The sequence below is a fragment of the Rhipicephalus microplus genome, chromosome 1 (assembly GCF_043290135.1).
Source record: "Rhipicephalus microplus isolate Deutch F79 chromosome 1, USDA_Rmic, whole genome shotgun sequence".
NCBI classification, from domain to species: domain Eukaryota; kingdom Metazoa; phylum Arthropoda; class Arachnida; order Ixodida; family Ixodidae; genus Rhipicephalus; species Rhipicephalus microplus.
In genome coordinates this window covers 90,884,073-90,897,735 of record NC_134700.1, presented here as the reverse complement: position 1 = coordinate 90,897,735, position 13,663 = coordinate 90,884,073, and the positions used below count along the sequence as shown (strand labels likewise).

The 13,663-nt window shown below is 44.9% G+C and overlaps 2 protein-coding genes across 2 annotated transcripts in view; one reads left to right on the top strand and one right to left on the bottom strand.

Annotated features, from left to right (window-relative positions):
- Positions 1 to 1,247: 1,247 nt before the first annotated feature.
- On the bottom strand, positions 1,248 to 11,205 carry LOC119178508 (coenzyme Q-binding protein COQ10 homolog B, mitochondrial). The gene is made up of 5 exons (XM_037429713.2): positions 11,050 to 11,205; positions 10,248 to 10,406; positions 7,365 to 7,557; positions 6,031 to 6,132; positions 1,248 to 1,974 (listed from the first exon to the last, which is right to left on the bottom strand). Exons 1-5 carry the CDS (start codon positions 11,106 to 11,108, stop codon positions 1,807 to 1,809), a joined length of 681 nt encoding a protein of 226 aa, XP_037285610.1. The 5' UTR covers positions 11,109 to 11,205; the 3' UTR covers positions 1,248 to 1,806.
- A 164-nt stretch (positions 11,206 to 11,369) lies between these two features.
- Atg9 (autophagy-related protein 9) overlaps positions 11,370 to 13,663 on the top strand; it is a 106,111-nt gene continuing 103,817 nt past the window's right edge. The window contains exon 1 of the mRNA XM_037429715.2: positions 11,370 to 11,599. The gene's annotated coding sequence lies outside the window, so the exon portion shown is untranslated. The remainder of the gene's footprint in view (positions 11,600 to 13,663) is intronic.

Sequence of the window (13,663 nt, the reverse complement as noted above, 5' to 3'; positions counted from 1 at the left end):
GTGACTTTATGATGACAATGCTTAGCGGGCCTGGGATGGCCACTGCAAACACCACAACAGCTGCAATAACAGTCAAGATCTGTACTGCCACAGACCAGTACCGTAGCGCTACTGCTTAACAAAACAGTTGCTCTGCTCACTGAGCTGACCAGCAGATTACAGGAAAAGGGTGGACAACTTCTCTTTTATATATTCAGCATATTTTTGGTGAATATTTAACTTGAACAGTTTCAAGAATGTGCCCAGACATAATGTATTCTATTGAATATAACCCTAACCAGGAAAAACCAGGAATGTGCTTAAAAGTTGGAATGCAGGTTATATACACGTTTTTATTTTTGTGTGTGAAGTTCGGAAATATCCAAGAAACATGCTATTTACTTGTGAACATATTATTAAGAACAACACTTGGACATATTGTGGAAGCATCCACTTCACGTGATACAACTGAAGTTGCTGAAATATGCCATCAGGCATATCCAATTTTAAAGAATCTGTTGAGATTCCAAAGAAAAAAAGAAAGAGTACATCACATTTAAAGTCAATGCTACACTGAAATATGGATAGAAAAGAAATGTTAGTCGTGATGTTATTTGCAACTACAGCTTCCATTAAACTATCCTCAAATTGACTATTACAGAAATAAAATAACTACACTGCTGCATGCAATATTACATGTGGAAAGGTTAATTTACTTTGCAGTTCGGTTTCCCACATTTACGTTTTATTTTGGCCAATGGCTCATCCCACTGGTTCCAGACAGACCACATGCACTTACTGGTCTAGGCAAATGTGTTTTTCATATTAAGGAATAAAGAGTAGAGTTTCAAGAACAAAACTATTTTATTTTAAATAGCTATTTCACAAAAAAGTATAACAGTTAAATAACTAAAGATGTATGTTCCACATAAGTGTGCACTCAGCAACAATATCCACTAAACACTTTTTAAAAAACCATCTGCTCAAAAAAGTCTTGAGCCCATGCTCATTTATTTTTCCTATTAGACTTCCCCAATCCATAACATCCCCCTATCCCCCCCCGTTCCCCCCATCTTGCTCACAAAAAACTGCAGCTTTCTGCTCAGCTACATATGTTAAATAAACAACTTCACATGAGCTTTGCATTGTGTGTATACCAAATCTGAAATAAGCAAACTAGCAATATGAAAGGCGCATTACCTACACCCACTAAAGTCCATGAAACATTCACTAAACAACTATGAATGTGTGAACTTCAATTGCTCAACGAATGTGTCCAATTCAATTTACTGAACATGCGTTGCTTTACACGGCAGCTTCTTTCGCAGCTGTATTACAGACATCACTAATGGCTGAGAAATTTCTGACAAAGCCAATCTGAGGCATCCAGGGTAAAGAGGACACCCAGGAGCTATGAGGGCTGTTGCCATCGATTCATACTCGTTGCGAGCATCTGGCCTCTCACACGAGGCATTGTGTTGAGAACGTTCTTCAGTCCTCCAGCCGATGGCTGCCAGGAAACGTATCGGCTCGACACTAGCTTGTTTTGGGCCACCACGAAGGAGCCCTGCCTTTAAACGTGCCTGGATCACTCTCGCTGCCTGGATCACCCAACCACTGCACCCGAGTCGCTTCTACTACGAGTGGATGAACTTTGTAGTCCAGAAGCAGGTTGGTTGGATCTAGGAGGAACATTGCGTAACTGGGGTGCACGCGTGAAGAGTAGAATCACGGCTGCGAGAGGAGCTAAAGTAAAAGATTAAAAGCCAGTCCATCCATAGGGAGACGAAGCCTCGTCTACTGCAAAAACTACTCGGGGGGCCGACGTCAGGGAGCTCCAGAGGGCAGCACCTTGCCGCCTCTCGTCGGGATCGATTGTTTGCCGTACAGAGTGGCCGCTCGGTTGAGGAAGGCGCGCGTCATCTGACGCACCACTTCGTCCAGGAACATGTGGGCCAGGTGCGAGTGCAGCCGCGAGCGAAACTCAAAGGACACCTGCAGCAGAGGGCAACCACCGAAAAGAACACCAAGCTGAGAGTGATGGCTTTGGCTAACTAAGCTTGCCACAGGATTGTTTTAGCAAGATCATATTCGGTACATACAATATGCTATAAGAGGCAGGTCTGACAATATTCAGCTAATGAGTGTAATGCGTACACTGAACACTCACACACCTGTCAGAATTTGCAATGCTACAGGCTTTGGAAAGAGGTCAATTTTTAGACTACGCCACCTTTCATCTTGCAGGCGAACACCCAAGATAAGGCGATGAAGCACAACAAGAAATGACCCAATGTAGTTCTGTATGCTCCGACGTCATATCTCTATGTAGGCATCTGTTCTCCGACATCAATCATAGTAGCATGTGACACTGCGAGAATTATTCGAGGCGACATGAGTTATTTTACCTAATCTGTTGCGGGAATAGATAAATTAGAGATAAATGATAAACTCACAAACTGAATGTATGTGTGCTCTTTCTTCTTTTACCTTGAATCGCAGCTAGATGAGAGACAAATACGCCTACACTTTGCATGCATTTGTGTTCTCGTGGTTTGCACGTTGTGATTCGGATATTAACATACCATTATGACTAAGTATTTTAGTATGTGAACCCGAAGTCGTCACAGACTTATGAAAAAAAAAAAAAAGAACAGAACCACTGAAATGCATCGGTTTCCATAATTATGGCATGCTACACCTTAAATCTTCTACACTGTAATTAGAACCAACACCTGTCCAGGTGTGTGCTTGACTAGTTCCCACATGACACATGCATAAACTTTAACTCCACATAAGAATACACGAGTAAAAAGTGGTGCTAATAGTAAACTTTTGCGCTTGATTGCATATTAAACTTCAAAATGATGAATTATATCTTTCCCGCATCAAGAACAAAAAATTTTTTCTGTATTTATATCAGTAGAGTGTGACTAATTTTATTACAGTGAGCTCGATGAATAATGGCAATTGTGATTTCACATGGAGGCTGTATGAGTTCAAACAATAAATATACATTCAGACCTGTGCGTGAGCGCATCTTGCTTCACCGTACCTCGCGACGGCTGGATTTTCGAACCCACATGAGATGTGAACCAATGCGCTCACCTCAGCTTACGTTTATATCGATATGCCGGGTGTCGTTGAATACTGAGCTATTGAAAAGGCTCGAAACGCACAAAATGAATCTGGCCACTGTCAATTAATCAAGCTGGAGCTTGTGTACATGCAAGCTAATCGGTGGTTTAGCCTTTATTTAAACATGCCAGCTTCATTCAATAGGTTTTCAAGCTACAGGCACGTTCCATCTAAAAAAGTCAATAACGCTACCATCAGGCAAATAAATGAAATCTGTCAAAAAAACCTGCGATGGTGACTCAAATGACAAATGTTTCTACACAAGAGGAATGCAACTAGAGCTACTGTTCATGCTCCGGGCATTACGGGCACTACCCCAAAAGTACGCTCTCGATATTGTGCTTCAGAATTGAATACTTGTTTTGCCTTGCTCTGCTATGCAGAACTTGGCCCTTGGATATTTCAAGGTGCTGTACTAGTTCATTTCATTACACACAAGCAGCAGATTCTCCTGATCTTTTTTTTAATTACTAGGTTCTAAGTATTAAATACTATCAAGTGTTAAAATTAAGGTTAAATGATAGCTGTAACTTTAAGAGACAAGAAGAGAGCACAGTGGGTTAGAAAAGAAACAGAGGTTAAGGATATCATAGTTGAAATCAAGAAGAAGAAATGGACATGGGCCGGGCACGTAGTGCGTAGGCAGGATAGCTGCTGGTCATTAAGGATAACTGACTGAATTCCCAGAGAAGGTAAGCGGGCGAGGGGGAGATGAGATTAAGAAGTTTACTGGTATTGAGTGGCAGCAGCAAGCGTAGGACCTAGTTGACTGTCGGAACATAGGAGAGGCCTTTGTCCTGCGGTGGGCGTAGTCAGGCTGATGATGAAGTGTTAAAAACCATGATATTAATGATAATTGCACACTTAGGCAGTCTGGGAAGGGGAGCACAAAATTGTTGAGAAGGGATCATGTGACACATACATGCATACAATACAGAAGTAGGGAGGGTGCCAGGCAATAGCTGGGATTTGTGTAAGTCTTTGATGGGAAGTTCCAGAACTGTTACTGCGGTTACAAAAGCTCTGGTAGACAGCCACTCCAAGCACACATTTCCTTTCAGCTTTGCAGTTCTTATATCACATGCCAATCAGTACAGGCTCTTTATAACAATATCTGGGTGGTAAAGTCTTTGTAATTGCTACCCTTTCAGTATTTCTTGCTGCTCACACTAGAGGAAGTTATAAAACAAGTCGCACCACAAGCGCAAAGTAAAGAATCAGTAGAGGACAGGTATGGACACTTGTGCTTTGCACACTTCAGTTAGCTTCAATCTCAGTGCATGTAACAAGCTTTCCTATGAAATAAGCTATGAAAAACAAAATGCATGAATGTGATTCCTTTATAATCTAAAAATAAAGAAAGAATATCCTGCATCGGGGAACCTTCTTTCTGCATACTCAGTAGGATTTGAGCAACAGCTTTCATAATATTTCTACATACACTCACAATACTGAAGGTTGGGCATGCCAGGTTCATCACAGATGTCAAAAGTTAAAGCTTCAACTTGCTAATAAGCTGAAAAGAGAAAGACCTAGAATTTAGCATGGGTCATGCCATTAACTTTATCAGCTTTCATATCGGCCAGAAAAAAAAAGCGAAGTCCGGCAGTGTTTGTTAGTGCAAACAGGGGGCGTGCTGAGCGTGCACACGCTGTCATTCTAGCCCAATTGTCTCATCATCATCAGCCTGACTACGTCCACTGCAAGGCAAGGGCCTCTCCCATGATCTGCCAATTAACCCGGTCTTGTGCTTTTCGTTGCCACGTTATACCTGCAAACTTTTTAATTTCATAGGCCCACTTGACTTTCTGTCTCCCCTTCGTGCCTTTACCTTTTCTGAGAATCCAGTCAGTTACCCTTAATGATCAGCAGTTATCTTGCCTACGTGCTACCTGCCCCTTTCTTCTTGATTTAAACTATGATATCCTTGATTTGATATATGTGGTTTAACGTCCTAAAACCACCATATGATTATGAGAGATGCTGTAGTGGAGGGCTCCGGAAATTTCGACCACCTGGGGTTCTTTAACGTGCAGCCAAATCTGAGCACACGGGCCTATAGCATTTTCACCTCCATCGAAAATGCAGCCATCACAAGCTATGACATCCTTAACCCCGGTTTGTTCCTTGACACACTCTGCTCTGTTCTTGTCTCGTAAGGTTACACCTTTCATTTTTCTTTCCATCGCTCCCTGCATCGTCCTCAATTTAGCTAAACCCTCTTTGTAAGCCTCCAGGTTTCTGCTCCATAAGCAAGTACTGGCAAGATGCAGCTGTTATATACCTTCCTCTTGAGGGTTAGTGGCAGATTACCATTCATGATTTGAGAATGCTTGCCGAATGTAATTCACCCCATCCTTATTCTCCTAGTCATTTCACTCCCGTGGTTCGGCTCCGCAGTTACTACCTGTCTTTTAAGTAGACATATTTCTTTACAACTTCCAGCGTCTCTCCAGCTATCGCAAAGAGCTGTTTTCTGCCGAGGTTGTTACACATTACTAAAGTTTTGTGCATGTTTAATTTCAGACCTACTTTTTTGCTTTTCGCGTCCAGTTCTGTAATCATGAGCTGTAATTCGTCCCCTGAGTTACCCATCAAGGCAATGTCATTAGCAAACCACAGGTTGCTAAGATACTCTCCATGGTTACTAAGATGCCTTCCTTAAAAAAGGGTGTAAGGCAGGGAGACACAATCTCTCCAATGCAATTCACCGCGTGTTTACGGAAGGTTTTCAGGACTTGTTGTCTAGCATCCTCCCAAACACGATATGGCGTTTGGCTGCTAACACATAATTGAAATATGTCTTTCAAGAAATGAGAATACAATGAACTTCAGAGCAGTATTGGAGGGTAACCTGTTAAAACATCCAAATAAGGCAGCAAACGAAAGTACACGAGGACAGCCATTGCTTGCCTTGAAGTCTAGCGTGCAAGTCTTCGGGTTGTCCTCGAGGCCTGGCTCGAACCTCCAGATGGTCTCCAAGTGATTGAAGAGGCGACCGTCTGAGCACACCGACTGCAAAGCAAGCGCACCGACACTAGCAAACAGCCATAGAAAAACAGCATTTGTGTAACAGTAGTGAGTTGACCAATTTACATCCTCGCCAAGAACAAGCAGGCTATGCCATTGACCTCACAACAATTGGCTGTTGTTCTCTGCGCAGCAGTCAACGCACTTTGTCTCCCATATGATGAAACTCTTACTACAACATGTAACAAACACAATTTTTTTTTTCTGGCTTCACAGAAAGGCAGGTGAAAACCAGGCATGAAAGGACAGTGAAGAATCATGGGAGGCTTTGCTTACAGCCTCAAATCTGAAGAATCTGTGTAACCTGGTGGACAAGGCATGGGAAGCAGTCATTACCAGCTACTCTCTACACTAAAGGAGCTGCAGAAATTGAATAATGAAAGAACTCTTTCACGCCAATTCTTAAAACAAATGTCCTTTCTCTTTCTACGAGAGTGAACTTTCACGTTTTTTCTGGCTCCTTGATGCTTCACTCACGGTGAGGTTGACCTCTGAGGTACTCCAAAAATGTCACAGGACTAATACTAACTCCGAAGAAAAAGCTGGGCCGAAACAACACCGACCATAAGGACACTCCCATCAGGCTACCACATTCACTGTTGCCTTTGCAGTTATTTACAGATTGGCTAAAATCACTACTATTAGTGATACTGGCAATATAAATCAAACATGGGTATTTTGAAAAATTAGCGACATGCAGACAGTGTTTAACGCTCATTAAAAAGATATTCAGGAATAATTAAAGGGCATTTACGCCATTCACTGAGAGTGGAATTTCACGACGCCAGAAAGTGCATTTGCAGCCACTTTTCCACAATATCAACTTCTGTTTGAGATCATCGCCGAATGCGCATCTTCTTACCGAGCTCCGAGTTGTAGGGAGTGAACATCTGCGCCTTCTGTTGACACATAGTTGCAAATATCCTCCATGTAAATGCACTTTCATTAATAACGATGAAAAGTGAATACCACTATTAAGTCTGGCATTTGTCTTTCGGGCTGCAAATGCTTGCACAGTTGGGTAATGGGTACAATGACATCGCCCTTTTGGTCGGGAGTTCGTCCCGACACATAGGTCCTACGGGGAGTTTTTCCTCTAGAGTCTGCTCTAAATCGTTGAAAAGTGTAGCTTATTAAATAAGTACCCTTTTATAGCGGCCATTTCACAGTTGTGCCCCAGTTTCTCGCCATGTGTCAAAGTAGCTAATAACACCTACCTTGACAAGGGTGGGCCTCACGAGCGTGACATGAGAGGTGTAGCTCTCGACGATGGGTGGGAAGCCGACCTTCATGTATGCAGTCAGGGCGTGGGAAGACCGGGTTGTGACGCGTGACTGCGTGCACCAGGGTACAAAGTCCCGGTAGAATTCCACCCGTGACACCACCTCAAACATCTGCTCTTGCGAGTATCTAAAGGAAGACAAAGTAAGCATACAATACAATCGTCCATCAGCTTTCTGAAGGATTTTCACAGGTTTGGCAAAAGGGACAACCAAGCGTCATCGCCTCACAAGCCAGGTATTGATTAATTGATATGTGGGGTTTAACGTCTCAAAACCACCATATGATATTGAGAGACGCTGTAGTGGAGGGCTCCGGCGATTTCGACCACCTGAGGCTCTTTAACGTGCACTCAAATCTGAGCACACGAGCCGGCAACATTTCCGCCTCCATTGGAAATGCAGCCACCGCAGCCGGGATTCCAACCCGCGGGTCAGCAGCCGAGTACCTTAGCCAATAGACCACCGCGGTGGGGCATAAGCCAGGGACAATACACTCAACTTTTGCACGACTAGCGGGGGACACTCCAGCTTTTACTGCTGACAGTTTTCTTGGCAGAGTTCTTGTGCATCATGTTTTGCAATGTGCCGGGAACACCTTCATGTACACATGTTGATACACATGGTGCAAGTCAAACAAAACTATCTTTGGAAATCTGAGAATGCTGCCTCTAACTGATGCATTGAATTTATTCACCACATGCACCATGTAGTCAATTCACAAACTTTTCGAATACCAGACTTGATTAAAATGTATTCCCTAAAAATAATGGTGGTCCATGAGAGAATGGTCAAAATTAAAAAATTCACAAAGTGTTTCGTTCTTTTAAGTCTTTCCACATTGAGTATGTGCTGAAGCGCTACCCAAATGATGTTAAATTGTATATAAATTGGGCCTTCAACAAGGATGAGTACTTGGTCAATAGTCATGTAACTTTTTAAGAAGTTAGCTTTTCATGCAAGACTGAGATGTTAGATCATATCACCTACGGAAATAGTTATCTTGCTGTAGACCCGATCAGAAACACTACTGATGAAGAGATCCAGCACACCTAGAGAGGGGCAACAGTAGTACCACCAAATGGGACAAAAGATTGAGCTCAGTGGAGAATGCTTTTACTTCTCAGGCAGTGGAAAACCTCAACGTGTTGAGACCTTTGCAGAGGTTGGCTGAAATGCAGCAGCTTCCATAACTCTATCGCGGCAGCACAGATGAACCTCGAACATTGGTTGGAGCACTCTGGGCAACTGATGCTCACTATTGAAAAAGGGCCATAAAAGAAGAGGTAAAAGACCTGAAGAATGACACATGGGAACTAGTTCCAAGACCGACAAACCAACAGATAATCAAGTGCAAGTGCACATTTAAGAACAAGTTCAACCAAAATAATAACTTGGGGCATTGCAAGGGTTGACTTGCTTCCGAAATGAAATCAACCTTAAGGAAGCCTTTTTGCTGGTTTTGACGCGTGAAGTCCACCTGAACATTGCTGGCAGTAGCAGTTGAAAGAGATTGGGCGGGTCCAACAGTCTGACATCATTGCTATGGTACCTTGAAGGTACATGAAATAACCTGCAAAGTATGACGGTGTCCATTGAAAGAGTCTGTACAGAGTATGTCAATCTGCAAGGGAGTGGAACCCAGAAGTGGACCAGTTTCTGAAGGCAGAGGATTCTTATCGACCCATGACAGATCCATGCATGCACTCTTCAATATTTAAACAGTGTAGAAGACAAGACAAGCACCTTTGTCTTATCTTTGTCATTGTTTACGTATAAATTTGTAGTGAATAGATGGGATTTTGTTCTTGCTGCATACTTGAATGGAGAAGGTTATACAATCATTAGTATTTATGCACATGACCTTTTTATTTGCTGAAAGATGGAGAGGCTGTCAAGACCTTCTGGAGATGTATGTCTGATATCCAAATACAAGATGAAGTTCAATCACATGCTGTCAAAGTTGTGGTACATGGAAGGTCGAGCTCATACATTGGACTCAAATATGTGTGCCGAAAATCTTAGTCCATAGGGATGGCAGGAGCTCAAGGCACAGTGTATCTGCTTGATCCTAGAGTGACAGAGAAAAACAATGGCAGAAAAACACCGAGAATTGTATTGTGAATGTGGTCCGGTTTCCAAACCAGAACCGAAACCACAACACCACAGGTGTGTACCTGATTATTGAGCTTTAGGATCTACACAGTACTATGATATGAATACTGCACTGGCGAAGTCAGAATATCCCTCCTCCGAATCTCTTAAACGGCACAGCCTCCAGCATTTTTAGCTATATCGCACGAGCATGAACAAAACGTACGAGCACCTAACAACGGTGCGTCAGTACCTTACAGGGCTGCTTTGCGTGTGCATTACTTCCGGTCTCGCAGATTATCGCTGGAGCCAGTACATACGAAGTACATCCCACACAACGTGCACCAGTGTTGTACTCCACTGGATCTATTTCTTTGCTCTGCACACACAATGCATACATGAAACTACATCCCACGAATGCGCAAAGCAGAGCTTGCCAGGCGACTTCGAAGAGTTTACTCAAGAACGAAAAAATACCGTAGCGGTGAATAACAGATAGTACCAACTGCATTAATACTCCCAAGTTCGTGGAAAACTAAGGCAACAATTTCATATGGCCACGTGATTCTCTTGTCCCACGCAATACGCTAAACTGCGCGGCACGAAAGCAGACTTGCGCAAGTCGAGGCTAACCTGCCAAAGCGCACTTTCGGAACTGTTTCGCAATACGCAAAGGGCGCGCGTGCAATAGACGTCAGCTGATGCGACTGCGCACCATCGACTTACCCTAGCAGCTTTCTCTCGGAGTAGTGCAGCGTGTTGCCGCCACCCGAGGGTTTCACGAGGCGAAAGAATGTCCGCACCCAGGCCATACCTCCGGGAATGTGTGACGGAGGCTCGCAGGCCACCGCGTTGCGCGCCGACGACACCATCGCCGGGCCGCCACTGCAGCAGTAGTACAAAAAACCACGCTCCACATGCAAAACTCCGCGCGCTGACACCGCAACGCTCGGTTCCGTTTCGCCCCGTGCGCGCCACACGCGACATTTTATATATTCGTCTCGACATTGTGCGAATTCACCGCATCGCAAAGTCCGGGGCACGATTTCGGCGGCAGTCCGCCGCAATCGACAGCCACGGAACAGAATGTTTGCACATAAGCAAAACAATCGCGGTAATAAACAACACAAATAAAGTTGGACAGAAACTGGTTTCATTCATTCAACCTCGGCCGAAGCGCGCCATCAGCTGACATAGTCGCAAAGTTTTTCTTCTTCGCCCGACCCTCTGTTGCATCACTACTTTATGACAGCGGAAAGTTAGGTAAACAGATTGACGTAGGAGAAATGCTTCTAGCGAGAAAAAAAATTTAGCGGTGACCGACTTTTTTGGGTCAAAATAGGCTGAATGCAGTTGAGGTCGCGACAAACTGCACGTATGCGCTGACGTCCGAGGACTTCGATTTTCTCTTTTTCTCCCAGCGCTTTCCGCGTCACGTGAAACCGCAGCCAAAGTAGAACACCTGCAAGCTACCCACTTCATAAGCAAAATTTAGAGCGACTAGGAAAATTTCAAATGAAGTACGCACCAAAATCCATTGAGTTTGGCACATCCTTTTGTGCAGCGCAAAACCGCCAAGGCAGCCATCGGCCGAAGAGAACAGTGTCGCAGCTAACTTAATTTTATTAAAAAAACAACCTGCTGTAGTAATTTTGCTTTGAATGAGCTAATGCTAAATGTTAAATTTTTATTGATGAGTATTGTATGTTAAAACAATTATTATTGATTTGCTGCGGGCCTTGCATAACGCTATCTTTCCTCTCCTTATAACCTCCTTGCCATTATCCTTGCTTTCAGACATGGAGGAAAGAAACGCTCGCTCCCTCCAATAAAATTAAAAGTAAACAGAGCGACAAAGGCCATTTGGTGGGTGACCGTGCCCACAACCGTCCCGCGAGTCGCGCCTGGCCGTGTGATCCTCGTGCACGGATTTCGATATGTGCCAGTCATGTTCATTGTGGCAGTGACAAGGAGGTTCACTGCCTCGTAGAATCGACTGTGTGCGCGGCATGGATACACACGAGACGACGGATGATGCAGCGAGGGTCGCCTCCGTCAGCTGATCGAAACCTCTGCACGTAAGTCTTTCTCGGGGAAGGGATTTTATAGGTTCCCAGCCAACTGTTCGAGGCCCTGCTCCCGAACCTCTTCTTCGCCAACTTTCGCGCGCACTGACGACTTGAGTGCGCGGCAGGCCCGATAGTTGTAGTAGCACCACAACGGGCATCGTTGTTATAGTTCTTGCGAAATGTCCGCTTGTTGGCCGAGCACGGTTGGTGCAGCAGCAGCTTCGTCGCCAGCCGCCGTTAGCAACGGGGCTTGCGCGTCGTCTTTCGCCAGACGCGGAATACCTGGAGACGAAACACAGCGGGAGTGTTGCAGTGTTTCGAGTGCTGCCGCAGCGATAACGGCTCACGTCGAACTTCTCATCAATTGTGGCGACCGCAGCGCAGTGTCCTTGCCTTTGGCCCACAGGCAACATCCCGTTTGCACCTACGAATGCGCCCGAGAAGCAGCCTATTTTTAGCGGTTTCGTTGTGGAGCCCGGGCGGGATTCAGACGCAGTTGAGTCTAATGTGTTCATTTCTCAGGTAACGGCCAATACACGCGTATGGCGGTGGACCGAAATTGCTCGTAGCTGCATGTTTAGCAAAGCCTCCTCAGGCGCGTGAATGTTGGCATGATACATCATGCGCACTCGAAGCAGGGAACACCGCTCGAAGTCTAGCGTCGGTGCGCCTGTTACCACGCACGTCATCCTGAATTCGCGGCTGAAAAAGCGCGATGTCAGGCGCGGTCTTTTCCTCCGGCTTGTTTCGTTTGGCTTCGCATTTAGAAACCCTTCCGGCTCACTCTTGCGCGCGAGCTGGTCCGACCCAGACGGCATATACGACGCCTTGCGTTCGTTGAACGTGCTGTTCCTTTTGCCTCTGCACCGAATGAATCACTGGGAAGTACAGCGCGTGATTCAAGTTATCTAATAACACAATATTTAATGACAAACGCTGCACCTTACGGGTGGTGGCTCTTCCGCGCAAATCGGCCAAAGTCTTGTTGACATAGCGTGCTATGCTCGCTGGTTTTAAATGCGATATCGCCATCGTGCTTGGATCGCTGATCGTTCTCACCGCACGTGTCGGTAGACGCATGATGAGGTTAGCGTGTTTTGTTCGCTCCCATTAACTCGAATAGGAAGCTAACTAAAAGGCACTTGCGGGTCTCAAGCAGACCTTTGCCGAAAACGGTGCGCTCAAAGCACAATATGTGCGCTGCAAACCGAGCGGGTTTCCTAGAACCAGGTGCAATCATTAAGAAAAGCGTTGTAATATCAGGGCAACGCACGCTCGTGTATTCTGCGGTGGGTTGGGTACTTTCGGTTCGTGCGTTTCGAGCGCACGTCTTGACATGCGGTCGTGCTTAAGCAGGTCTATTTGCGACATGCCATTGGCACGTTCTGCGCGTTGCCTTTGCTTTTCTGGTTAGTCATGTCGGATGCGTTGCCGCCCCTACATGTGTTTCACCTGACGCCCACTTGTGTGTGCCAGTTGCTTATTCATCGTGCTGTCGGCTTGGCGTGGTGTGTCTTGTGTTAGGACATTTGTTTAGCTCAAAGGTGCATCCAGCTGAGCCTTGAACAGACGAGAAAGTCTCGTGCAATGACGACGATGCTGCAAGGATTTAGCCTCCCCCCTCCCCTTGTTTTCGTGTACCAAAAAATATACCACTGCATTGATGCAGTGTAGTAGGGTTGTAAAGCCGTGCAGCATTATTGGTGTCAAGTTGTTGGAAAGAGCGACGCCTCCTAGAAAAACTTTTTTTTTTTTAGTCAACATATTAGCACAGCGCAAGACTACGAGTAGTTACGACATAACTACAGAAGAGACAAGGACAGAAAGAGCGCCGACTTCAACTGAAATTTTACTAGCAAAAACGCTGGAAATATATACTCGTGACAGAACACCGCGCATCTTATTTCATCACAGCAAGATAATCATCTCATTATATGGCTACAACGCCACAGCACAAGTTCACAATCTATTGGGTCAAAGCCAGGAACTCGATTTCTTTTTTAGTCAGAGCAAGCGAAGGCATGCTGATACATAGATCACGCAGTATTTGCATCTGATTGGCCTCCAGTATAT

Excerpts from the sequence above, each read along its gene's own strand:
- LOC119178508 (XM_037429713.2), bottom strand. The coding sequence starts at position 11,108 with ATGGCTGCCTTGGCGGTTTTGCGCTGCACAAAAGGATGTGCCAAACTC. Across the intron at positions 7,558-10,247 it reads TCCGAGAGAAAGCTGCTAGG|ATACTCGCAAGAGCAGATGT; the intron begins GTAAGTCGATGG and ends GTCTTCCTTTAG. Across the intron at positions 6,133-7,364 it reads TGAGGCCCACCCTTGTCAAG|TCGGTGTGCTCAGACGGTCG; the intron begins GTAGGTGTTATT and ends CTTGCTTTGCAG.